At 39.5% G+C, this 26,002-nt stretch overlaps 2 protein-coding genes across 3 annotated transcripts in view; both read right to left on the bottom strand.

The window, feature by feature from the left end:
- Nucleotides 1–26,002, bottom strand: part of rabgap1l (RAB GTPase activating protein 1-like) — a 129,175-nt gene that overhangs the window by 64,831 nt on the left and 38,342 nt on the right. The gene's annotated exons all lie outside the window — the stretch shown is intronic.
- gpr52 (G protein-coupled receptor 52) lies at nucleotides 8,165–16,698 on the bottom strand. The gene has a single exon (XM_067596565.1). It carries the CDS (start codon nucleotides 14,866–14,868, stop codon nucleotides 13,750–13,752), a length of 1,119 nt encoding a protein of 372 aa, XP_067452666.1. The 5' UTR covers nucleotides 14,869–16,698; the 3' UTR covers nucleotides 8,165–13,749.

Below are 26,002 nucleotides of genomic sequence, written 5' to 3'. Positions count from 1 at the left end.
AACAATATGAACATCCACACTTATGAACGATAACGTTCTGTATTGATGACTTGTTACTGCTGTACGTTGCATAGAGAAAGAAAAAGAAGGCCAGAAGGGTATGGGTTCACGGGCGGGTGGTGATTCAATGTGTTGCTCAGAAGTATTTTCAGGACACCAGTTGCTGTGATGTTCCAATATTTACAGACCAAACTGCACTGACCGACGGTAGCAGACGCTGAAGCGCAATGCACAAAAGCGCACAGACGACCAGCTTTCATTGCGCTGTGGCAGGGACACACGGTATGAGCACGGATCTGAAGCCTAAAAGGGTCGCTAACTTTGTCGTTTTTTACATTATAATAGAGAACAAGGTTCCAGCAACATTGTATAAAAAAGAGAGACAAACCTATCTAGGTCAGAGGTGAGAAAGGAGCAAACCCACATTAAAATAAATATAAATAAATAAAGTCATCAGTCAATTTCCAGAATTAAGATGATATATGGAAGGTTTGAAGTTTTACTGGAAATGTCAGACTAGATGGAGATTTTGTTGTGCCGTATGATTTAGGGGATGGATTTTGATCGGCTGTCAGTGTTTCTATCGTTCATCAAATCGCTCTGAAAGTGATCCCAACAACATTGTTCACCACTTTCATTGTTGTTATAATTGTGGTGTGGACTCTGCCGTCCACTTAAGTTAGAACGATTTTTAAAACTATATATTTATAGTTATTGTTATGTTTATCATTCTTGGTCGTGGACGGCCCTTAACACTGGCACATTTACAAAAATGTTGATAAATGTGTGTTGTTCTTATAAATAAATAAATAAAAGTAAATTAAATATGGTAACCAGGGATGTAGTATGGGATAGCTGACAGTCCAATCCACCATTACATACACAGAATAACAGCGACATGTATGTCTTGTTTGTGACTATAGAATAAACAGAAGATCTCTATCTATAAACACACCAAATTACCAAATACAGACCAAGCACCAGAAGACAATGTGCATACCAGCACACACAAGAAGCATTTACTTTTAAGTAAGTATCAGCCCCAAGCATATCTTCATACTGTATATAAAAGCTGTGTTTCATGACAGGAAACTGGGTAGGTTAAGACTGTTTTAAGATGTTTTTTTAACCATGTGAAGGTGTGTTTACCCTGAAATATAGGGAGCGAGGACCTGCCCACTCCAAATCTCAGTAAGTGGGCTTTCAGTTGCCTGTTTTCATGCGCATTTTCAATTTGCACATAAATAAACCTGAATGGAAACGCTGAAAATTAAAAAAGTTTTTATGCTTGGCTGAGGTGGAAAAGTTGGTGTATCGATTAAAGCAATAAAGTGCAATGGAAACAGACTTGGCGAATAAATAATGACTTACATGAAGTATGGGACTTAAACGTCCACTGAAGAGACTAAAAATAGCAACAGATGAAAACATCATATCTGTGTGAAACGGTGAGGAGACTGCAACTTTCCTGAAATAATTAATATTGACTTAAATGTTTTCTACTTTGTTTTCCACCATTCACGCGCTCCTTTAATTATATCATTGCATCACGCCCTCTTCTTCTCCAATGGCTTAATGGCACCCAACTAAAAAAGGTAACTTAGGTATTCTGTGGTTTTTCGTAAAATGCACAGTGTGACTTTCTCCACATATTTTCACAGCTGTTTACTGACTGCTGTACTTAATCATATACTAGCTGGCTGACAATGTAATTTACTCATTGACTGTTTGACACAATAAAAAGAAAACAGAATAGTGACTCTGTCCAGCAAACATCAGACAGCTACTTCTCTTTTTTTCCATTCTTCATTTATTCACTCCACTCCTCCTGCCCTGACAACAGTAGCATGGCTAAATGCCCCCACCAAGAAAGAACTAGCCATATAGTATTAAGGATGGCCTGAGGCGAGCTGCTGGACCATCACTACTAAATAACTGCCTAACACAGCCAGGCCTGGTGTGCTACTATGGGAAACACTGCCTCAAGATAGAGAGAGACAGAAAAAGGGAGAACAAAAAAATGGGAGATGGGGGGGAGGTAGGAAATATGCTAAGGAGCCATGGGAGTAATCTGACTGTCTTATGGCATTTAATTCAGCTAAAATGCCCTGAGAGAGAATTAGAGAAGCTGGATGTACATCTGCTGGCAGAGCCTCAGTACCTGAGGTCTGCAGGGAGGTTAACAGTAAAAAAAAAAAAACACTCCAGGTTTGTCCTCAACGGTCTGTCAAGGTTCTTGTCTTCGTCCTCTACTGTATGTGTGAATAGCCTGATTCTAAATCAAATTAGAAAGGATGAACAGAGAAGAAATTTTTTTGCTGTAGTCGGGAAGGTAGATTGAAGCAATCCCAAAGGTTCTCCTTTATGTCACAGTAAAATCCTTTTCAAACAGGAGAAATAATGTCTGCAGTTCAAAGTGCCAGCTGTGGTGAGCTGAGCTGAGTTGTCTGACAGTGTTGACCATGGGCAAGAAGAGAGAAGGATTCATCCCAGCCTGAGACAGACTGAATAAGACCAGGATTCTGTTTCACACATTAAAGTGTGAAAAATTGGCACCTTTATGATAAAAAAACACCGATTGTTTTCATTCACCATCACTTAAAAAGCTGCAACAAATGTTTATTAATGTGAGTTAATTACACAAATCATTTGGTGTATTACAATAACACCAAGTAAATTCCTTTGTTTTGGGTTGTCAGACATCTTGACCAACATTATCTTCCACCATTAACAATAAATGTTTAGAGGATGATTTCTTTTGCTTTAATGCAAGTAATAAAAACTCATCCAGTCCATCCAGATATTTAACAATATCTGCTTCAAGATAATATATACATTTTTAAACATACTAAGTCATTAAATTAAATTGTGGTGAATTTATTTTTTTTTATTCATCTTTAAAAATCCAATATCTAATAATATCAATATATAAAACCTAATTCATGTACATTTACTACTGTTAAAAATGTCAGTGCTTTTGAAGCATGGACAGATTGGAAAGGAGGAGCAAAGAGGTGGTGCAGTATATCACAGTGAGCAGTCTATCAATCACTGATTGAATAATCATTACAGTGGTTAAAATAAATCAATAACCAGCTGCTCAGTTCAGCTCCTGATGTAGGTGCTGTCAATCTAATTGTCGATTTTGTCAGATTCTCACCTAATATTTCATTTTCTTCTGTATAACTTGTTAAATATTGAATATTTCTCAGCCTGCTGTGAATATAACTGAATCAAAAAATCTGTCTTATGTGAGCACTTTGCATGGGTAGTTCCTCTAAAATGTGTGTTGTAGAAAGATGTTTTACACCAGGTTAAATAACAAAAATGTAAATCTAGTGGAAAAAAGAAAAATCAACAAAGAGCTTAGATGTTCTATTTATTCAAAATTATACATGGCATATTTGTGTGTTTTTGTGACTGTTCAGGAGCAAGTACCATCTTTGCTACAAAACAAACCGTTCTCTCACTATGCCACAATTGTCATCCAGATATATAGTGCTGCCAGTATTATTTTGTCCCCATCCACTGCTGATGCCCTCTCAATGTCTACGCTGTGTGTGTGTGTGTGTGTGTGTGTGTGTGTGTGTGTGTGTGTGTGTGTGACCATTAAAGGGCTCCAAGCATGCCAACCTCAGCCAGAGCACAGGAGGCTGGCAGCTGGGCCCATGGAGGAAGCTGACACACACACGCACACACACACACACACACACACACAGACACGCACACACACGCACACACTCACACACACACACACACACACACACACACACACACACACACACACGCACACACACACACACACAGGTTTGTATTACTATATTTATGAAGGTTTGTATTATTTATGATGTAATGCATTCCCTAGCCCACAACCTTAAGCATCACAGCTACAAGGCTACCCTTAACCTTTAGCCTTATTCTACCCTAGATATTAAGTTGACATTAACCATAAAACCACGCCACACCTCTTTGAAGACATTTGGACTGGGCCTAAAATATCCTCAGTTTGCAAAAAATGTCTTTACTCTCAAGATTTAAAACTCATACACAAATAACTCACTCACAGAGACAACCTTTATGGGTCAAGTAGCAAACACAACAAATGAATTATGAGGTTAAAAATATCCCATGCAGCCTTATGGCCCTAGAAAATTCTTACTGACGAGGCAGAAGTATTACAGGCCAAATCAGTAACACAGCCAATCTGGTCATATCACAGGCTAAGCAGACAAATATCCCTGATCTAAATTGGTTTTCATAGTTGCTGCTTGCCATAGAGATGCTATGGTGCTGAGGGGCGAGGTGGGATTTCATGATGTGGCTTCTGAGTCAGAGAGTCAGTCTTACGCAAGACAAAAAAAAAAAGAGCGATGATGCAACAGAGACTAAAAGTACAATAAGCGAAAAATTGCAAAATCAGACTTGCCAAGTGTTACTTACAACCAGTGAAACCAGTGTGTACATTTGGGAAAGTTTAAGCACTCAGAGGAGATGAAAGAGAAAGCTTGCAGTCAAGTGGCGACTGATGGATAGAAAGCCCACCAATGGCACTCATAAAATCCAAAAAGTAAAATGGAAGCACAAAACTCAAAAGCAGCTGATGAAAACTTGCCATGATTCCAGATTTTAGGTATTTTCCAACACTCTTATCCAGGTACCCCCTGCAATTTGTGGGCAGGTAAGTGTTCAGTTTATTGCTCGAGGCACGTTGACAGGATTCAGGTCCACTATAGGGGATTGGACATGCAACTGTGTCATTACTGGATGGAGATTATAACCTCTTAGCAACCATGGCAATTAGAGAGATAGCAACATTCACAAAATAAAAGACACAGTGTTGTGATTAAAATGTCAAGTCCCTACTGTACGCTCTGATGAGAGACTCTCACAGTATTCTCATGAAACTGCAAGTACTTTGTGCAGCATCACTGTGGCCTTCCCTGATCAATGACCACATTTAACATTTGCTATGCAGTTGTGTAGCTGAATCGCATTATACAGTTTTACAGTGTAATGTGTGGTGTACACTCTCATCCATGATGTTGACTGAAACCAAAGCACTGACTGAAACTACGGATGTAATGGTAGAATTAAACAATAACTTCTCAGTTTCACTCTCTACACGTTATATGCTTTTATCTAGTTCTTATTTTATTTAAATCTATTTTATTGTTTTTTTACTATATTGTCATCATTTTTATTTCTCATGTGCATTAGTCTCAAATTGTGATTGTTCGATCGATCGATTTCTGGACACTTTGCTCCAAAACACAGTGAAAAGGTATGCATTTTTTTTTTTTTTGGTTTATTAAATTGATAACTTCCTGCACATTCAAACTACACCAAAGATGGCATCAAACATTGAGCAGTTAGACACTCAAGAGTTTGGTGCAAAAATCCCAAAGCATAAGTATCATACAGGGCTTCGTTCTACAAATTCTGTCTTAACAACTGGGAAAATTGGACACGACAAGAAAATGAGAACCTATTTTTCCTCCCCTCAACAACTACGGTTAGTGTTTTTGACCAAGACACCACACCCACATAAGCTTCAGTGGTGCTACATAGGCCACCAGTATAAGACTGTGGTCAGAGTAAAGATGTCGGCATCTTCTGTTACTGGGAAACAGCCAGCATGCTCACTTATTAATGTGTGCTGTACATTGATGTTTGAAAAATGTTTAAACACACACAGCACATTATATACTGTAAAACACAATCAATGTCTAGATCAAGACCTGTCAGCTGTCAGACCACAGTCTGCAGCCCAGGTTTTCAAAGGCTGACTGAAGCCATGAAAGATGTATGAGGTTGTGTTGGTGTTTGGGTGTATGAGTGTGTCCTCCTTATGCCATCAAAGGCTTTCGGTGGGCGCCGCAAGCCCCCACCATTAGCACACAGAGGCAGGAACTGGCTTCCCCTCCAATTATGACTTCCCCACCTCAAAGAGAGTCAGGTGGTCCTTTCTCAATCAGGACGAAAAGAGGAGGAGGAGGAAAGTGGCAAGATGGAAAGGGAAAGAGGAAGTGAGGCAAGTGCTGCCATTTGTGGAAATAAAAGGGAATTTCTGATATAGTGGTGGCCATGAATATTTAGCAGGCCTTGACTTGGAAGCTGCTCTTGGTTTGGCTAAATAGTAAGTATGGATGAAATGTTTTCATGGTAGGAGGATGAAATACAGGCTTTCATTCCAAAACAAATGAAACAGAGGGGAAAAAAATGATTTAAAAAATCCAACAACCCTTTTTGATCTATTGAGCATTTTTCACAGCTTCAATAGCTTGATAAAAAAAATTACTGGTGCTATAAATGACAATTTAAATTTGGTTCTCTTGTGCTGAAATAATTATACATACTTTTATAGTGCAACTGTGTAAAGCTACTAAGAACTGTGATAATAAAAAGGTGTGTTGAAGAACCTAAGAACTACATTTGATTCTCTATTTTGCAAATTTTGTTTGTGTATAAAAATATCTCCCTAAACAAATAACGTTGAACAACCTTTTACAATTTAACATTTTACTAAAATAGATCTTAACAGCATTTTATAAATGACTGCAAAACTGCCTATACCCCCCCTAATCCTTTCTCTCTTGCTCCTTCCTCTTTTCATTCCCATGCCCTCCTCCTCTTTCCACTCATATTTTCCCCTAACCTCCCTTTTTCCCCCTCCAGATCCTCTTTTCCTCTATCATCTTGCTCTTCTCTTTCAGGCAATCTACTCAACTCGTTCTTCCCTCCAAATGTCTCATCATATTTTCTCTCTCCACTCAGTTCCTTTCCATCCTCTGCTGTTCTTCCTTTCAATCTCCTCCCGCTACACCCTTTCTTCTCTGCTTGCTCATCTCTCTATTAAACTCCTGGGTGAAGACAGAGGGAACACGGCTGCTTCGAAGCTCGTCTGCAGTCTAAAAGGTTGAGTGTATGCATTTCAAAGGCCAACTTAAAACCAGGAACAAGGGATCAGGCTTTATAATGAGGATATTGTTCACACCGAGAGAAGACATGATTGTGTACGTCAACTCCCAATGGCAAAGGACTGGTTAACCTGCTGCAGATTTGTTACCTAGCTTAGCCTGTCAAATGCCACCTGATCAGCCATCTGCTAAACTCACAGGTCAGTCTCTAAATGCTTTGCTCATAGAGATTGAGGACAATCTCCCAGGTTTCATTGTTAAAACTGGCTGGAAACAATTAGAAAGCTTAAGAAAAGACCTGCATTGCAGAAACAATCCAAAGTTTTTAGGTTGGCCCTTCATATTGGGGCAGTGACATGCAGTTCACTACTGAGGAGAATGGGAGAAGAACATCATTTCAGGTAAAGCGTGTCTTTAATAAAATTTAGAAATCCCCAGACTTCGGCAGGCTGATTGTCTGGTATCAGTAGACTGGTAGACTAGCCATCTACTGAGTCAGAAGAAAATGAAGAGACCTGAAATTTAAGTCTTTGCTTTCTTTGTTTGCCAACTTTGTTGCTATGTGCTCATTGACCACTGTTGCCATGCAGTTAATGTTAAGACACAAACTTAAACTATGGAAGCGGAAATTTATTAAAACTGAGTTGGACATCCATCAGTGGCAGAATTTTACAGGTATATGATCATTTTGGGAGAAAAAATAGTTTCCCTTATGACAGGGTGGTGTCTTTAATCCAAGATTCTCTCTCTTTAACATTTGATCTGCTCTTAAGATGGCAGACATTTCAGCTATCATAGATTTAAATTTTTCATACACACACATATTTGTCTTACTTCTGTGATTCTTACACGTTCATCACATAAAAAATAATCCAAGTATAAGTATACCCAACTATCTTGCTCAGTATCTAATTATTTTGCTCAAGGGAACATTAACAATGTTGAGACTTAGTTTTAGCTAATCACACAGATCCAAACAAGTCTGGGGATTCAAACTGGCAGCCAAACAGTAGCAAGCCCTCATTCTCCACATCTCTGTCTTCATTACTCCTTAAAATGGGTGCCAAGTATGTCGGTTGCTCTGGAGATTTCTGCTGGTTATGAATGAAACCTCAACATCTAGTAATCATGGGAAAAGATCATCATAACTATGCCAATTAATGTTCCTCAAATTCAACAATACATAAATGCAGATTTGCTAACAAGTGGTTGCTGCTACAGAAACACACACATTTCACAAAAGCAACTTACACAAATGTGAATGTCTACTATTTTCACCTTTATTGGGTTGGCAGCAACAGCAAGACCATAGCCTTTGACAAAATTTCAAAATAAAAAAATAGATACTGTGTAATTTAACACACTCTGCCTCCTAGTCAAAACATCAGAAGCCTAGATTTAACACAAATGGGTGCGCCATACCTTTGTAAGAATTGGTCTGATTTTTTTTTTTTTTTGGCTGTACAGCAGGTTAAAAACAGATACACGCACTTTACATACAGTATACTCATATACAGTATATTGTGTAAAGGTTTAAACATAATAACTTAATAAATAAATACATATTATCCTGTAATTAATTCAACTCTTTTTACTCAATGCACTTGAAAATAAGACTATTTGTTTGAACAAGATAATAGTTTTGATTTTCTACCACTTCAGTTTGGTCAGTGTAATACAGACACATATAAACAATTTATCTTTTAAATATTCATTCAGTGGCTCTTAGAGTTTCGAAACCCTGAGCCAAGACACACATTTCACATAACCTGCTACAAAAAAAGCGCACCAAAGGAATTAATATTTGTGCAACTTCTGACCAAAAACTGTAATCTCCACTTTAATGGTAATATTCCAAGTTTTACACTATATGGTAACAACTGAGCTATTTTATTTTAGGCAATTACATAATTTTGCCTTCTCCCGTCTTATATGTTGTTGTTTGTCACCACATTGTGAAGATAATACAGCACTAATTCAGATTCTATAAATTTCATCTACTACCCCACTGCACTATGCTCCCAAGGAGCGCCAAAAACACGAGCTATCAAAATAAAAAAATAATTATCTTAAGTCTAGTATTTGACACGGCTATGCTGTGGTTCCCTACTGTTATTCCTCATATACGCAATGTCATATGGCCATAGAAGGGAATTCACAAGAACAAAACAAATCTGCTGTCTCCTCTTATCTTACAGATATGATGTAGACGTCAGACAGTAGAACATGTACCCTTTTGAAGGCATAAGTCAGATCGGCTGTGATAAATGAATGACTTGACAATTCTTTGTTCAAGTGGAAACCCCTCTGAACATGGAAAACTAAATCAAATGACAATGGACCTCATTCACGAACGTGCATACGCACAAATCTGTACTTAAACTGCGTACGAATGTTTTAAGCACAAATCCGGGATTCATCAATATGTTCTTACCTGAATTTGTTCTTACTCTGCGAAGAAATTTAGAACTGCCTTCGAACACAAATCATAAACATCCCACAGTCTTAAAAAATGATATAGTCAATATTTAATCAATGTAAATAGCATATTAGAACCACTTATTTAAAAAATGATTGGGCCTAAATATACAAAATTTAAAAGTGTGAAATTGCTGATAACACACAATTTATTTACTAATTATAAAATTAATAGCTAAGCCGTTGTAATCCATAAATCATCATCATAAATGTGATGGAATTATTAATAAATTAAAATTGTCCTGTTCCCACTTTTAAATGACAATGGCTTATATATCAGACTTTCCATATTGGAATGTGACACTGATTAATTTACTCCATCAGATTTGGCCGTGATATATGCAGCTTGTCAACCAACAACCTGTTCAGTGTTCTTCACAGCCTGACAGTTCAGTGGTGGCACAGGGAGGGATGCTCTGCTGTCGCTACATCACGGCCTGTTGTAGACAGAGACGAAAGACGATGCGCACCTGGCACAGCGGCAGAGATTTATTTAGATCAATTCCACAGATCTACAAATTAACCAACTTTTTATTTTGTTACGGATGTACTGCGTGGTAGTGGTGCAACAGGTATGCAGACTGTATACAGGATTCACCATCAGGTTCCAAATGGTTGTGCCAATGACATGTTTACCACCAAATCTGCCTTTTCTGGCTTCTACTTCTGAAACTATTGTTTGCATTTCACCAGCAGTTCAGTTTTTCTACATTTTAACCATCATGGCCCTCTTTGCAATGAGTGACAGCTCTCTCCACTGCTGCACCGCTCCAACAGAGCTTTCCTTATAGAGAAATGGGGGCGTGATAGTATGCTAATTACCGATAGTGGGCACGCATCTGTCAATTTAGAATGATTATGATTCACTAACATATGCACAGTAATAAGAACAAAATTGGCCAGTGCACACGTGTCATGAATCCGACGGTAATTTTGCATGCGCACAAGAACATTTCTACGCACATATTAGAATGAGGCCCAATGTACCTTCAGATATATACATGGTCACAAGGTATGTTCATGTTCCACACATATAGCTGGAAAATGTTTTTAAAAAGTGCAGCATGTCCATGTAACAGTAATTACTTCTCAACATCTTTTTCACATTTTCACTTTTCCTACAAAATACATCTTTAGGCACGTATACAGAACAATCTGTAATGCATTAAAGCTGCATAAAGCAATATTTTTTCATATAAACAATGAATCAAACAACTCCTGATTATGTAAAAGGGTAATGAATGCTGATGATCCCACTGAGAATCAACATCCCATTCTGCAGCTTTACAGATGATTTTACCTCACTGATTTGGTTATCAAAGTTATCTGAACCAACAAAACCATAACAATGCGGCACATACAGCATAAACCATGGGCAGCCACTCCCAGCACAGGCCTATTTCAAGTTGACCGTAGGCTACCTGCCTCATGTGAAACTGCAGAAAGCCGAAGTAAAAGAGTAGCTGGTGAAGAAATTAGAGCATGTAGATAACCCAAAAAAGACAGCTATTTTTTCTGTTTACCAAACCTTGGCTTAAAACAATATTATACCTACATTCATTAGGTGGCTAGAAAGACTAGAATGCTCATGATGTTCTGTTTTCTGCTATCAAATTGCTTGCTAACATGCCACTAAACTATAATAAGCTAAAGGCTCAGAGTCTTCCTGTCCCTAGTGGTCAAAAATTACTTAATGCAGCTTTAAAATGAGGAATGACTTACACTGGGTACTGTTGAGCAGCATAAAATGGAACAGTTACAATATCAAGGGGCTGGGTTTGCTGTGTCACTTGGTTTCTAGCATGGACACATATACACTACAAGCAAGGCCTAAACCACAGATGACCAACACTACTACAAGAGCAAAGAGGGAAATAGCATATGTCGTTGGCTGGCGTACGTGGCTGTATTCGTGTGAAATGAATTATGCTTTGACACTTATCCAATGTTCAAGGGAATGTACAAGGTAAATCGATTGGAATGACTATAATACTGTGCTGTGGCAAAGGGTGAGAATCATAACCAAAAGGCAGTCTTTAGTTTGCTTTCACAACACTCATCATCTGCATTTTGTATATCAAAAGTCCCAGATTGGGGAACAGTCTTAAGGTTTTACCAACCTCTGAGGGCACAGTAGAAGAACACAAGAATTACAATTTTTTTTAGCAGAATACAGTTAATTACCCATCTCCAATAAGAAGTCCACAAACAATACATTAAGGACTCCATTTTTAAGATTTATATGCTGCCCGTCCCACAACAGTCATCTGTTGCTTGGGCACAAATACCATGGAAAAAAAACAGCCTAGCTGCCAACTAAATGTTTTTTTCCCCAAAATGTATAGTGTGATTCATATGTGTTCATTCACAAAAGCATTGAGAAGTCTATAGACAGTCAGGCCTGTAGTTTAAGGGCAGTGACTTTTCATGTTCATCAGCAACAGAACTGATAAAATGGAAAGAAAGTGGGCAAAATTAAACCACAAACCAATGCAAAATAAGCTACTGATAGCCTAAAACCTTTATGACAAATAAGCATGTAATTTTAGATAACTGAAGTTTTAACCTTACAGTGATAAAGAGACCAGATACATCAGATCTCTTTTACTTAAACCCCTGTCAACCACTGCTGGGGAAACATAACATACTGTCATAGGCATCTTCAGGTCTACACTGCCACCACTATCACTTTCCTTTCCTAAAAGTGACACAGGCAAAAATGTGAGTTAAAAGCAACTTCCTTCAGGTACATAGTTTCTGAAGTAAAATGTAACTAATCTAATTTGCTTTTGCATAATAAAAAAATATATGAAATTCATAATTAGGCAATGGCAATTTATTTTGTCACATCTGTTGTTTGTTCACTATCCAATACACATTGATCGAACTGTTAGCAGAAAACTCATAACACAGCCATATGAGGAATGCTACACCAATGGTGGGAATCCTGGCTGTGATGGGCTATTTCATAAAAAACACTGTGCTGGATAGATATCAGCCAAGAGCATCAGATCACTGCCCTTAATATAGAGGCCTCAGTGTCAAATCAGGATAAACCCTACAGATGCTTTTACTGAATTTTGAAAATAAGGTGCTTTTTCATAGGGGTGCACCAATCAGTTGGTGACCAATCATAATCAGCTGACATTTAAATTGGTAAAAAAAAAAAAAAAATGGAAGCAGCACATCATCTGTAGAAAATCTGATGCAGGTCACACTACTGCGGTAGGCAATGTGTTTAATGAGTTGAAACTGGCTGTCTACATTATAGATTAGTCTCTATATAAAGTTAAGTGAAAACGTAATTCCAGTTTTGAGGATTTTAAATTCATTTAAAGGTTTTAGTGCTCCTCTTGCAAGTAAAGATAGTTTGATGATGTGATGTTGGAGCATGTTTTGCATAACTATCTATACAGTGCTAATTTGGAGTTTTACCGTTTAAGATTGTTTTGCACTATTAAAGGACCATTTTAGTGAAGGTCTGAGTAAACAACTTAAACCGAATTTCAACCAACTGTCAAGATTAGTGATTAGCCAATCACTCTATTAAAATTTTAAAAATGTGGCCAGTATATCATCACTTTTTTTGCATCTCTCTCCTGTTCACCTGCCCACATCATGTTCACAGTCTCAACATAAAATAGTTCAGCAGAAAAGGACTGCTCACTTTCCTGTCGAAAACAGTCAAGGCCATACACCATCTGTTACTTATCAGCAGCATAATGGCTGTTGTCATTGTCACGGTGTGTTCATATAGTTAAAAATTCTAATATCCATTTACAACCTTTAAACAGGTTTGTGAGCATAAGTATGTGTAGATTATATTGTTTCTGCTGATGACAGTCATAGAAAGTACGCAGATATCCAATAGAAGGTCAATCTAATTCACAACACGAACAAAATTTAACTGGTATTAAACAGTGTGGTCACATTTGATGTCTGTGGAAATATTTGAATCTTTTGGAATTTACAGTTTTGTCTTCTCACCAGGTCTGACCTGGCTGATGGCATACAGTGAGAGATGTAAAGACTGAAAAAGCCATGGGGAGACTACTTTCTGTGTGATCCACAGCTAAGTCACATACCATAGAATAAAAGCATTCTCTCATTAAATCTCTCTGTATAGACACTACACCCATCTCCTTGAAAAGCTTGTAATGCAATAATCCATGGTTTATTGTGACCAAGGCAATGTCACTGGTGTCAGCTAACAGGCTGTTACAACAGAAAATGTTTTCTGTTTAATGGAGCCCTGCCAATTTAACTGAGAGTTAACTAGCTGGTCAGCTTGTTGAGATTTATGATTCCCATTTGTAGATTCCAGGAGTATCCTCATCCTGTGAAAGTCATCCTTTCAGATGGAGCATGAGTTTGCTCTCTTCCTTGGTTTAGGCTCCCCAAAGTCCCTGTCATCAGCCGCACAGTGGCTGAAGGAGCAAATTGTCTGCGAGAGCCTTCGCATGCCTAGGCGGAACACACTATTGGACAGGCTGTAGATCACACAGTTGCAAAAGCTGTTGCTGATGGCCAGCCAGGTGGTGATGAAGGAGAGGGCAGGGCTATCTAGCACATGGGAGCTCTCTAGCAGGAAGTAGATGATGTAGGGCAGCCACAGCATATAGAAAACACTGGTGATGCGAAAGAGCACCATCGCATAGCGACGATCTGGTCCATGCCCTCCATGATGTCCACTGCCACCACCCTCACCAGCCTCCATCTCCTGACTGGGAAAACGTGCCCTCCGTTCACTGATCTCCCTGTTGTGCTGCTGGCAAATGCGAAAAATATGATAATAGGTAAAACAGACCACAAGTGCAGCAGGTGCATAGAGCAAGCACACCACAAAGCCTGTAAAGAGGGCAGAAGTGGGCCAAGAGTGAGCGCACCACTCAAAAATGTCCCCATGATAGCCTGGCTTACCCCATCCAAAGAAGGAGGGCAAGAAGACCAGGCTAGAGTAGACCCAGATGAGTGTGATGCAGCCCCGTAGCCGGCATGGCGTCACCAGTTGGTTGTAAGATAGTGGTTTAGTTATGGCCAGGTAGCGGTCCACACTGATACAGGCCAAACAGGCCATTGAAACACTCTTGAGAACAGAAATGACATAGCTGAAGACCTGGCATGTGATGGGTTCCTGGACACCAGCTGGGTAGTGGAGCAGAGACAGGGTGGGCACCAGGCAGCTAAGACCCACCAGTAGATCAGCGTAGGCCATGGTCTGGATGAAGTAGCTGGTGGTGTAGTGGTGTAGCAGAGGCGCACAGTGGAACACAAAGATCACCGTTAGGTTCCCTGCAATAATGAGCACTGTCAGAAGCACAATGACAGCAGTCTCCAGAACGCAAGCCTCTAGGCCTTCATTCAGCCCCCAGCCCAAGGGACAGGAGTGGTTGGAGGCCCTGTCGGGAAAGAAGTCTCCATGGCTGGTGTTGGCAATGAGCACAGGGTCCGTTGTCAGTTCAGACTGGTTCATTGTTCTGGGTGCTATCCAGGTGGGTCAGGTTTGTGGTGTGCCACCCATAAGGCAGCTGGTCTGAAACTGGAGAACTGCCTACCCCCCTCCTGCTCTTTTCTGGGTGTCTGCAGCCTCCTTCAGTTAACAGAGCTCAATACTCTCTCTAGCACAGGCACTCTCTCTTTCACGTTACTCTCACATAGCTGGGTCTCAATCAAATGAACACTGACTGGAGGAAAATCAATACAGCCTCTGGGAGGGTAGGACAACCCGTTCAGCTCTCCTTTTCCAATCACTCATGGTTAGTGAAAATAGTGGGTGGGTAGCAGTCAGGAGTAGTGAGAAAAAAAGCTGTATTCCTTCAGTAAACCTAAAGCGGGGTAGTATTAGTGCTGTGGCCGGCATCTATCCCAAAGGCGAGTTTCCCTGCTGCTTTGCCTGCCAGTCTATGGCCTCATCTCCTGATTCTAATGAGGGCTGCCACCGGGAGGCTGAGGGCATAAACCGTCCTCACAAGGGCAGAGAGCACAGAAGATGAGAGGTTAAAGCATGAAGCAAAGCACTTCTGTCTTGACAGATCCTCAGAAGAGATTAAGTAAGTAAGCAGCATATGGCTCCTATTTCACACTTAGAGATCAGATGAAATTTACTGAGTGGAGTTACCTTTCAAAAATACTTTTCAGGCAATCATTGCTTAAAGGAAAAATCTTTGTAGTAGTCTCTCTTGGTGTAAACCAAAGTCTGGAGAAGAAAATTACATCCATCTCTGAATCAAGCCTTCAATACAATCCAAAGTTTCACTGTGAAATGGAGCTAGTGTGTTTACTATGTAACAGTAGGCTTCCCTTATTTTGGTGGTCCTCTGGTCAGTGTCTGGAGCCCATGTATGCCCAGCTATTGTCTGAATCAAAACACAGACACAGGCTAGAAAAACATGGGGATCTCCGCAGGAGATAATGTCACAGCTCTCTCAGCACGCACGGCACTGGGGGGAAAATGTGTTTACAAGGCATCCCTAGGCAGAATGAGGTAAAAACCAAGCGCATCAAAATGTCTGGATGAGGTCTGCCATAAAAGTAATATTAAGTTTAAATCCAAATGTGCAACCTTGCCTCTCAGTGTTCTGGACTGCAAGACGCGAAAGACAAACAAATGTAAAAGTCTAGTAGCAGATGAAAGTGTTGAATGTCAGACTCCCATGCAGGCAGGTGAAAGGACTCTCCAGGAGCAATGAGAGGCCAGCTGAATAACTCAGCGCTCCACTCACTTTGACTCCTCAGCAATCCTGTGGCAGACACTTGCAGAGAGGGGTGTGGGGACCAATTGCCAATCCATTCATTTATCCCATAAACTTGTTACTTGCATTTTTGTTGTGACATTCTGAAGCATTGGCAGGGGGCAGGCTTAGCACCTTCTCCTCAAGTGCTTAATGCAACCATAGATTTTCTAACTTGCCTTAGTCCTTTCAAGTATGCGTACTGTTTAGTTGTAGAGGGATAGAGTCCTATACAGCCTCGCCTTTAAGTCCACTCTCAGTATGTCTGTCGTCTTGAACAAAACACTGGCAGCGAAACAAAAGGAGAATCCACTCTAGCAGCATAAAGGAAAGACCAAGTCCCAGTCGGAGTCCCAGTTTTAAGCACTGTCCTCTGCAAACGTCCCCCTTTTGCTTCCAATAACAGGACAACCCACGTTTTTAATAAATAAATCCTTAGATCGCGGCATACAGGAGGAGATGATCACGATGAATCTGTCAAAAGCAGCAAGTAAAAAGCAAGAAAAAAAAGATGACTGCGCTGATGGAAATGAGTTAAATCTGCAGCGAGGGAAGCGAGGGGACGAAGAGTCCCTCAGCCCTGGTGCAGTGAGAATGAGAGATGCTGTGACTGGCTTACACTTCCCTCCCTCCCTCCCTCCCTCTCACACAGTTTCCCTAGCTTGCACACTCAATCTCTCTCTCTTTCCACATACACACACACACACACACACACACACGAACCCTCCCTCTTTCTCGCTCTCTCTCGCTCTCTCTCCCTCAGCTTCTCGCTCATTGCTCGCCTCCTCCCCTTCTAGCTGCACCTGAGGCTCCCTGCCACATTATTCTGTCTCTCACACTGGCTTTCTCCCAGAGGTAAATTTGGATACATTTCCTATTTACATATTACTTATCTCTCACAGTCTATTTTCTATTAACCAGAGCCCCCCCCCCCCCCCCCCCCCCCCCCTTCCTCCCCCTCTCTTTTACCCCTCCTCTTTTTTCCTTTCCTTGTTTCCTTCCCACTTCTTCCTCTCAGTCTCCCTTCCCATTTCATATATCTCACCAGCCCCAGTATGTTTAAAAAAAAACACAGGTCTAATGAATTTATACATAAAAATAGCCAACAACACTGAAATCTGACATGAGATAAAATGCCACAGTAAAAAATAACAAAATGAACATTTCATGACAACCTTATGAGTCACTTGTTACATTCTCTACTTTGGAGGAAGAAGCAGAGCCTCTTAGTGCCAGTGACCATCAGCCTCAGCTTGCCACTTTGTTTAATTAGTATATAATGTTAGTGATATATAATAATGTTATTAGAATATAATGCTATAATGTATACATTGTGTATACAGTTATATGGGATGACACTCAACCTCCATAATCCCATGGAACATCTAATCCTAGTAAAATGTGTCCACTCCCCTCTCCAGTCTCCCGGTTCATCTGGTTACTTTATTTATTCTTTATTTAACCAACAGCTTAGCACAGTTATGTCTGCCCCTTAGTTACAGTTGCCAGGCATTTCGGCCAGTTGGGAGCATCCCCTGGCCAGCAGATGATAAAGAGGATCAAGTGACAGCAAATTAGCTGAGCAGAAGGGAATGGAAAGAAACTGTCAAGTGTCAAGACTGGACAGGAAGATCTTGTAAAAAAGAAAAGTTAAGCTTAACTTTGTTAAAATATTTGTTTTCTTTTTTTTTTTTTTTACACTATTAGAGCCTATTAGAGTCAATGAGGAGTGGCTGGTTACAAGTTGGATGGAAAATGGCCACTTTGGAAAACAACACTGCACCTGGCCCAGGAAGAGCAGACGGCTCTCATTATTTGGAAAAAAAAATTGTTTGTAAGGAGCAAACATGACAATCACAAAGGAAGTGGGGTTTTGCACTATGAAGACACAAACAACAAGCGAAAAGAAAAAGATGCTCTAGAAAAATAATTTCGGTGGCTGAGCTGACCATGATGAGTCAGTAAGGGAGCCCTACTGCTTAGGTGAACATTTCAAGTTGCACTAGACAATCTTTAATGGAAAAATATAGACATCCTCACAGCCTACAAAGCATACTACAGCAGGGGGACAAAGGAAACATCATACTATTCCCCTTGTCTTATTAACAAAACTAAAGTGTTTGGTCAAATTCACATTTCAAACCATCAGAGTAAAACCAAATGTGTTATCTAAACAACAGCAAGAACTGTGCCTTCCAGAGGAAAAGCAATTCACAGACAATGGCTGAACATAGGCCTCTGATTGAGTGTCCTTGAGGAAGATGTAATAAGATGCAATAATATACAGGAAAAATGGGCATGCAGCCAATTCAATTCTTTGACACAGCACCTGTTTATGGCGGAGCATTCAACCGAATGAAAATGGCTTACACTTACTCGCCGACTTTAAATATGGAGGAAGTAGTGGCTGGAACTTTCTAGTTGCATCTGCGGATAGATGGTCAAAGTTTTCACTATCTATAATAACAATGTGCGAAATGAACTACAATCTGTACCTGCAGTTCAGCTAACCTAGTTATGTTTTTGTTTTTTGCTTTCTTTTCCAATTTGCCAAATAATTTCATAAACTTTCATTAAGATTAAATGAATATATTGTTTTGGCTAATCACAATACTGATTTAATTCAGTTTCCAAAATCAAATCACCAACTTGAACAATCAAATCAAAGTTAAGCCAGCGATTCACACTATACAATGAGTAAAATCACAATATTGTAATTTGAATCAAAAGTTGTAAAGTAAGGTGGTAGAAATGTACAACACAGATCACATAAAATTTATATAACAGTAGTTGGTCAGTTGTCACAGGTGTTAGAATTTGACCATTACATCATTAAGATAAAAGCAGTGAAGCGGTGACACAACTTAGGAAACCAATGGAAGCCAATATGCTTGAGGTTTATTGTCCATTAATGGATGTCTGTAACATCCAAATGAGAGCATATTCCACCTCAGTAAAATGAAATATCCCTTTAGGGTCTAATATAATGTGTTTCCTACAATATGATTGGGAACTGGCATACATGTAAAGGTGACATTCAGGAGGAGAGCTCTTTAATTGTTTTGAGACCAGTATTCTTCAACACCTGTGTTGATTAATTTGGTCATTCAGAAAAACATAGGAATGGAAAAACAGAGAGGGCTCAGAATGAGAGAAACATAAAGAAAAACAAAACTAAATGAAGACTAAAAATAAGATCATGCAGACAGTTCTGTTGTCACTATGGCAGGAGCCAGTCAATGGGGATCTCTCAGCACAGTGCTTTTTACCTTTGGAGGTGGACACTGATGAAAAACACGACCAGAAGGCCACCGTTAATAATTCATTCTGCTCCCAAACAAAGCCAGCGGGGCCACTTGGAAACAAAGGTGGAGACTGATTCACCTTTTACTGCTTCCCAGCATCCCACCCTCCTCCACCCCTGAGCTCCTGCTGACTCCAGTCTCAACAACAATGTGTTGGCATAGGCAGGGGGTTTAGATCTACATTATAGGCGTTTAGGTTTATCCAGAACAACTTACAGAGAATAAGGAGGTTGGGGATTCACCACCTTGCTCAAGGACACTTTAACAGGACAAGGTAACTAAGTAATTGAGTGAGTAATGTATATTTTTGGAGCATCTTTCTAGAGCATGTATCACATAGTACTCAATAAAAACAAAGCAAATGACAAACTTCACACTTGAAGACAACACAAAAATGTTAATGCAAGGATTTATGATCCCGACACAACTGCAGTAAGGCCTACGGGGCTATTATTAATTACATGAAGTCATGGCGTTTTTGTTAATACTGGGTGATGATAATAATGCAGCATTTTGTTATGCTTAACATAAATTGAATGATTGACAGTTTCTACTTCTAATTTGTGCCTTGGTGGCTATTTTCATTCAGTTTCATCAAGAAGATATTAAGTCTTAAATTGGGGTACAAGAATGGCCTGCAACAGTAAAGGGGCCTATGCTTAAGCAGATATGCTCTAACTCATATTAGTTCATATACAATAATTTCAGAAGCATACTCACAGCTTTTACTCTGAAACTGGACCTCATTAAATTGTGTAAGAGTATTTTGTTTCAAATATATTGTTTTTCTTTGTATGTACAGTGCTGCTTGAAAGTTTGTGAACCCTTCAGAATTTTCTGTATTTCTGCATAAATAAGACCTAACACGTGATCAGATATTTACAGTCCTAAAACTAAACAAAGTGAATGCAATTAAACAAATGAGACAAAAAAAATAATTTTTTTCAACCTTTTCATTTATTTACTGAGGAAAATTATCCAATCTCACACATTTGTGGTAGGCAAAAGTATGTGAACCCTTGTTTTCAGTAACTGGTGTGGCCCCCTTTTGCAGCAATAATTTAACCAAGTTAACCAAACGTTTCCAGTAACTGTTTATCAGCCCTGCACATCAGCTTGGAGGAATTTTAGCCCATTTGTCCTTACAGAACAGTCTCAACTCAGGGATGTTGTGGGCTTCTTTGCATGAACTACATGCTTCAGGTCCTTCCACAGCATTTCTTTAGGATTAAGGTCAGGACTTTGACTCAGCCATTCCAAAACATTATCTTTCTTCTGCTTTAACCATTCTTTGGTAGAACGACTTGTCGTTTAGTGTCGTTGTCTTACTGCATGACCCACTTTCTGTTGAGCTTCAGTTCACAGACAGATACCTTGACATTTTCCTTTAGAATTTGTTGGTACAACTCAGAACTCATAGCTCCATCAATGATTGCAAGCTGTCCTGGTTTAGAGGCAGCAAAGCAGCCCAAACCATGATACTACCACCATCTTGTTTCACAGATAGGATAAGGTTCTTATGTAGGAATACAGTGTTTGCTCATTGCCAAACAGAACACTTCTCATTCAAGCCAAAAAGTTTGATTTTGGTCTCATCCATCCACAGAACATTGTTCCAATCACCTTCTGGCTTATCCATGTGGTCTTGAGCAAACTGTAGACGACAGTAATGTTCTGTTTGGAGAGAAGTGGCTTTTTTACTTGCAACTCTGCCATGCACACCATTGATGTTCAATGTTCTCCTGATGATGGACTCATTAACATCGACTGTAGCCACTGCAAGAGAGACCTTAAGTTTCCTAGACGTTACCCTGGGGTCCATTGTGGCCTCCTGGACTATTACACACCTGCTCTTGGTCAATTTTTGTTATTCGACCACTCCTGGGGAGGGTAACAATGGTGTTGGATGTCTTCAATTTGTATATGATTTGCCTGACAGCCGACTGGTGGAGTCCAAACTCTTCAGAGATGGACTTATAACCCTTTCCAGCTTGGTGAGCAGACCTGTGTTGTGAAGCTCAGAGTTTGACAGTGAAGACCCAGATTTCTCTTCTTTAAATAAGGCAGGGCCTTCCAGACTCACACTTGATTGTCATCCCATTGATTGAAACACCCAACTCTAATTTCCCCTTCAAATGAACTGATAATCTTAGGGGTTCACATACTTTTGCAATGCACAAATATGTAACATTGGATCATTTTCTTCAATTAATAAATGAACAAGTGTAAAGTTTTTGTCTCATTTGTTTAACTGATGTCTCTTTATCTAGTTTTAGGACTTGAGTGGGAATCTAATCATGTTTTAGGTCATATTTATGCAGAAATAGAGCAAATTCGGGTTCACAAACTCTCAAGCAGCACTGTATGTAGGTGCTTTCCCTTTGACCCATTGACTGGTTTACAGATTATTGTTTGTAAGGTTGGGTATCAAGGATTTTCAGGTCTTTTAGTTTTCTTAAAGGGTAAAACCTTAATGTAGTGGTTTCTCTCACTCCTATATCACAGACAACGCCCTCATCCAAAAGTCTGGGGGTTGGGATATTGAGGATAGGTGGTTAGTGGAGAAGATTAGTGTTGGTTCACTGCCTGTATACAAACATTCAGCTAGCACGATCAACAGACCAACACTAAACCTGTTTTTTAGTATGATTTAGCAAGCAGAAGCCAGTATCTATATTTACAAACAATAGGCCAGGCTTTGTCCGATCCCAGTTTGAAGGGACTCAATTGAAAGAATCTGAAGTGCCAGTGCCAACATCAGTAGGCATTGCCTTTAGTGCAGCATGTCATACTTGCCTTGCCATCTTTCTCAAAAAGAATGCATTGGAAATTCAGATATCATAAATTCTCCCTATTAAATTATATATGGTTTCCATGTGGTGACTGTGACAATTTAAGCACTCAGTCCAGTAAAACATAACTTTGAAAACTTGAGTATACTATATGCACTTTAATGCAATGCCATTTAAAAATTTACATCCGCCTCTCAGTGCCATTGAGGAGAGCCAGTGTGAAGTTAGTTATGTAAGGAAGCAATAAATTAGTCAAATAAAGGAAAATAAAACAAGTTATGCATTGTTTCGGGAAGTAATAGTTGTGGAGACACCTTCTATTGCTGGTTAATATAACAGAGATAATGTATGAATCAGACACAGTGGGAAGGGGGAAATGTCAAATATAAAGATAGGAGCTACAGTACCTCTCAGCATGTGGAAAACAAAGAGACAGCTATTATTATCACATTTCACTTGACAACAACTTATGTTATACAGCCTTAACAGAAAAAATAAATCTAACATTTTTACCTCCAGTACAATACCGCTTACACTGTGACTGCTGGAGTTGAATGGTAAAGAGGAGCTAAAGGTCAAAGACAGGCTGCCTACTGAAATCACCATCTATCATCTTCATTTAATCTCACACCACATGGTGGTGAAGACCTGTCCGGCTGCTCAGGTTGAGATATTTATATTCATTATTCTCTAGCTCCTATTGTCCTTGCACCATGTAGGTCATGATGCATCTCTTAGTCATATGTAAAGGCCAAATGTAAACAACATCTCTTTGTACTTTAATTTGAAATGCATTTTTTTCATGATCGTGTTCATCCTGTTAAAAGCTCAGCTTTATTTCACAACAGTTCAGAAGCACTTTTTGGTTCCTTTTATATTAGGAGATTACATCAACCTGACCCAGTTGTGTAACATGCAGGTCAAGTTTGCATTTTACATGTGCATTTTTCACACCACTAACACATACAATACATTATCGCATTGTCCTTTTCTCACAGGGAACATGAAATGCTTAGTCTGTTGGAGGCCTGTTGTATTATGTATGTGTCACTACTGTATGTTGAGGGTTTGTTTTTTTTTTCCTCCAAACTGGGGTAATTTTAAGCTTTTTCTTGCTCAAACTGCACATAAACAGCATTACTTATACAGCTTTTCTAGACAAAGGCTGTCCATAATTCGCTCAAAACCTAAATGAAAATATTATTGATGTTGTTGATGAAGATTCTTGCACATTAGGAGATTCAAGATGGTGCAACTCTGCTCAGAGGAAGAGGCAGAGCACTACTCTAGCTGTGAGGCTACAGTCGGTATGGAGACTGAGACACAGAAGTGTTGTGACCAGAGAATACGCTGTAGGCTGGATCTCCTTAATCCGAGCTGTCATATCAGTGTCAGGATGGCTAGGAGGCTGTGCTAATACACACACACAGTGTAAGCACTCACTCACTACAGTATAGCAGCACAATTAAAGCTATAACAAATACCTTATTTTTAAAATTATTTTACCACAACTTTTGTTAATTGAAAGATGTTGTTGAAAAGTTTCAACAACATGCACATTTAAACAGTTATGTATACACATGCATGCAAGTAAGCACCATAGATATTCAAAATCTACCATAAACTCTAAATAGACAATATCTTGTCAGTGTCAGTGTCTCTTAATAGCTTGTTTAGATAAATAAAAATGACCAGACTACAGAAATGACAGATCAGATTCTTTTTTTCTTCCATACATTGATTTTCCTGAAGCTGTGGAGGAAAAGCAGTGTGTCCTTTTGTGGTGCCTACTGGGTTCCTACTGTGGATATGTGAATGGGAGCTTGAGGGCTGCATTATGGAGACACACACAGAGCTGGGAAGGGAGGGGTTGCTGTGAATAGACCTATATTGTAGGGAGGGGAGAATGGAAGTGGTGTTGCTTGGCTGTGTTGTGGCCATGGAGTGCAGCTGGTCCGAACAGATACTATGAAGGAGGATGGGATAGTGGGGAGTATGTGTGAGTGTGCATCTTTGTGTGAAAGGCGGTGATTGACAAGACTTTGGACCCTCAAGGGGATGTTTTTCATCCATGAATGATGGGAGACCTCAGACTAGTGGCAGAACACACAGCTAAGCCAGTGGAATTATGTTTATGTATGTGCATAATGTGTATCTGTGCATACATATACATATTTTCAGCTAGGGGTGAAATCCTTGTATAAATCTTGTATCTCTAAAATGTCAGTGTTTAAGGACCTCCTTTGTGATTGTTTGAGAACCTATAAAAATAACTTTTTTTTAGCTTTGATCACACTGCATGATTTTCCATTTCATCAATAGGTTTTGAAAGGATTTCTGGGGTCCACAAGGTCTGACAGAGGTGCAAACATCAATATCACCAAACTTGGAATTCAAAGGTTTGTCTATCAATACAGATTGGCATATCATTGTATACATATACTTTATGTGAGCACATAAAGTCATCATGTCAAATTACATATCTTAACAACTTAACAAATCAGTGATTCAATCAATTGAAACAGCACTGTTTCCAGTAAATCTGATCGATAAAGAAACAAGCACTCTCCAGCTCACTAGATAGCACAGCTGTCCTTTTTACATGAAATTCAAACTACCATTCGAAAATGAGAAGAAAATGTAATATCACAACACAAAATTGTGAAAACTAGCATACCAAAAATCAAACTGCTGAACATATAATCAGGACACGAAACCATCTAAGGAAGTATTTTGGATTTGAAAGTTGAAAAAGACATAGATAAAAATAAGGCTGTGGATTGACTTCGTAAAAGGCAACTGCCTTTCAGAAATGTTACTGTAGCTTGTCACTGAAGTGAGGCAGCAGAGGCACCGCGAATGATTAGGATGACATTAATTCTGAAACATATTCAAGGATTAGGCAAATTATTTAGTTATAATTCATTCAAAATAATTTTTTTGAAAAAGTGACACCCCTACTGGGGGATAATAATAATGATAAGAAGAAATGAGCACCCACCTGGATGATGCATGGTCACCATTTTGCGCCAGAACACTCACCAAATATCAGCTGGAGGGGATATTTACCTGGCTGCAGCATGTACAAACTACATTTTCATTCTGCCTAAAAACATAAGTTATTGATCAGAGGAAACCAAGAAGGCTGAAATTCCCCAGCCTCTTTCTCTGTACTAGTGTTGGTATACTGTATACAACATGTATAGAGAAAGTGTACAATGTGCTACATGTATACACATAGTGTACAGTATCCAAGGAGGGTTGAATCAAGGACAACTGGACTTGGTTGAAGATACTTGAAGACGTTTTGCCTCTCATCCAAGGGGCTTCTTCAGTTCTAACTGACTGGTGGGGAGTCCCAGGTATTTAACCTCTGTGGGTCGTTGATCCCACAGAGGTTAAATACCTGGGACTCCAGAGATTCAACCCTCCTTGGATAACTATGACCTGGATGACTGAGAATCATCACAGACATAGTGAGCAGTAGTGCCTGCAGTGGTCATCACAAGGTTGCAAAAGTAGTAGGGGAATTGTGGGACTGTGTATTCATAAGTAGCTGGCCATCTACCCAGGTTCCAATTATCCAAATATCGAGTGCTTAATGAACTAAGGCAGAATGTTAAGAGACAAAGACAAAAGGAAACAGAGAATTGTCATGGAGACAACTTCAAGCAGAGAGAAGTCCATAGACCTTGGCAGTTACCATGGTAGCCTATCTTATGTACATTGTACTTCATGCATCTGTATGTGGGTTATCAGGCGTGGGAGTAGTATTATTC

Source organism: Thunnus thynnus, chromosome 8 (genome assembly GCF_963924715.1).
Source record: "Thunnus thynnus chromosome 8, fThuThy2.1, whole genome shotgun sequence".
In the NCBI taxonomy this organism is placed as follows: Eukaryota; Metazoa; Chordata; class Actinopteri; order Scombriformes; family Scombridae; genus Thunnus; species Thunnus thynnus.
This window is presented reverse-complemented; position numbering and strand designations above follow the sequence as displayed.

Coding starts and splice junctions, on each gene's coding strand:
- gpr52 (XM_067596565.1), bottom strand. CDS start 14,868: ATGAACCAGTCTGAACTGACAACGGACCCTGTGCTCATTGCCAACACC.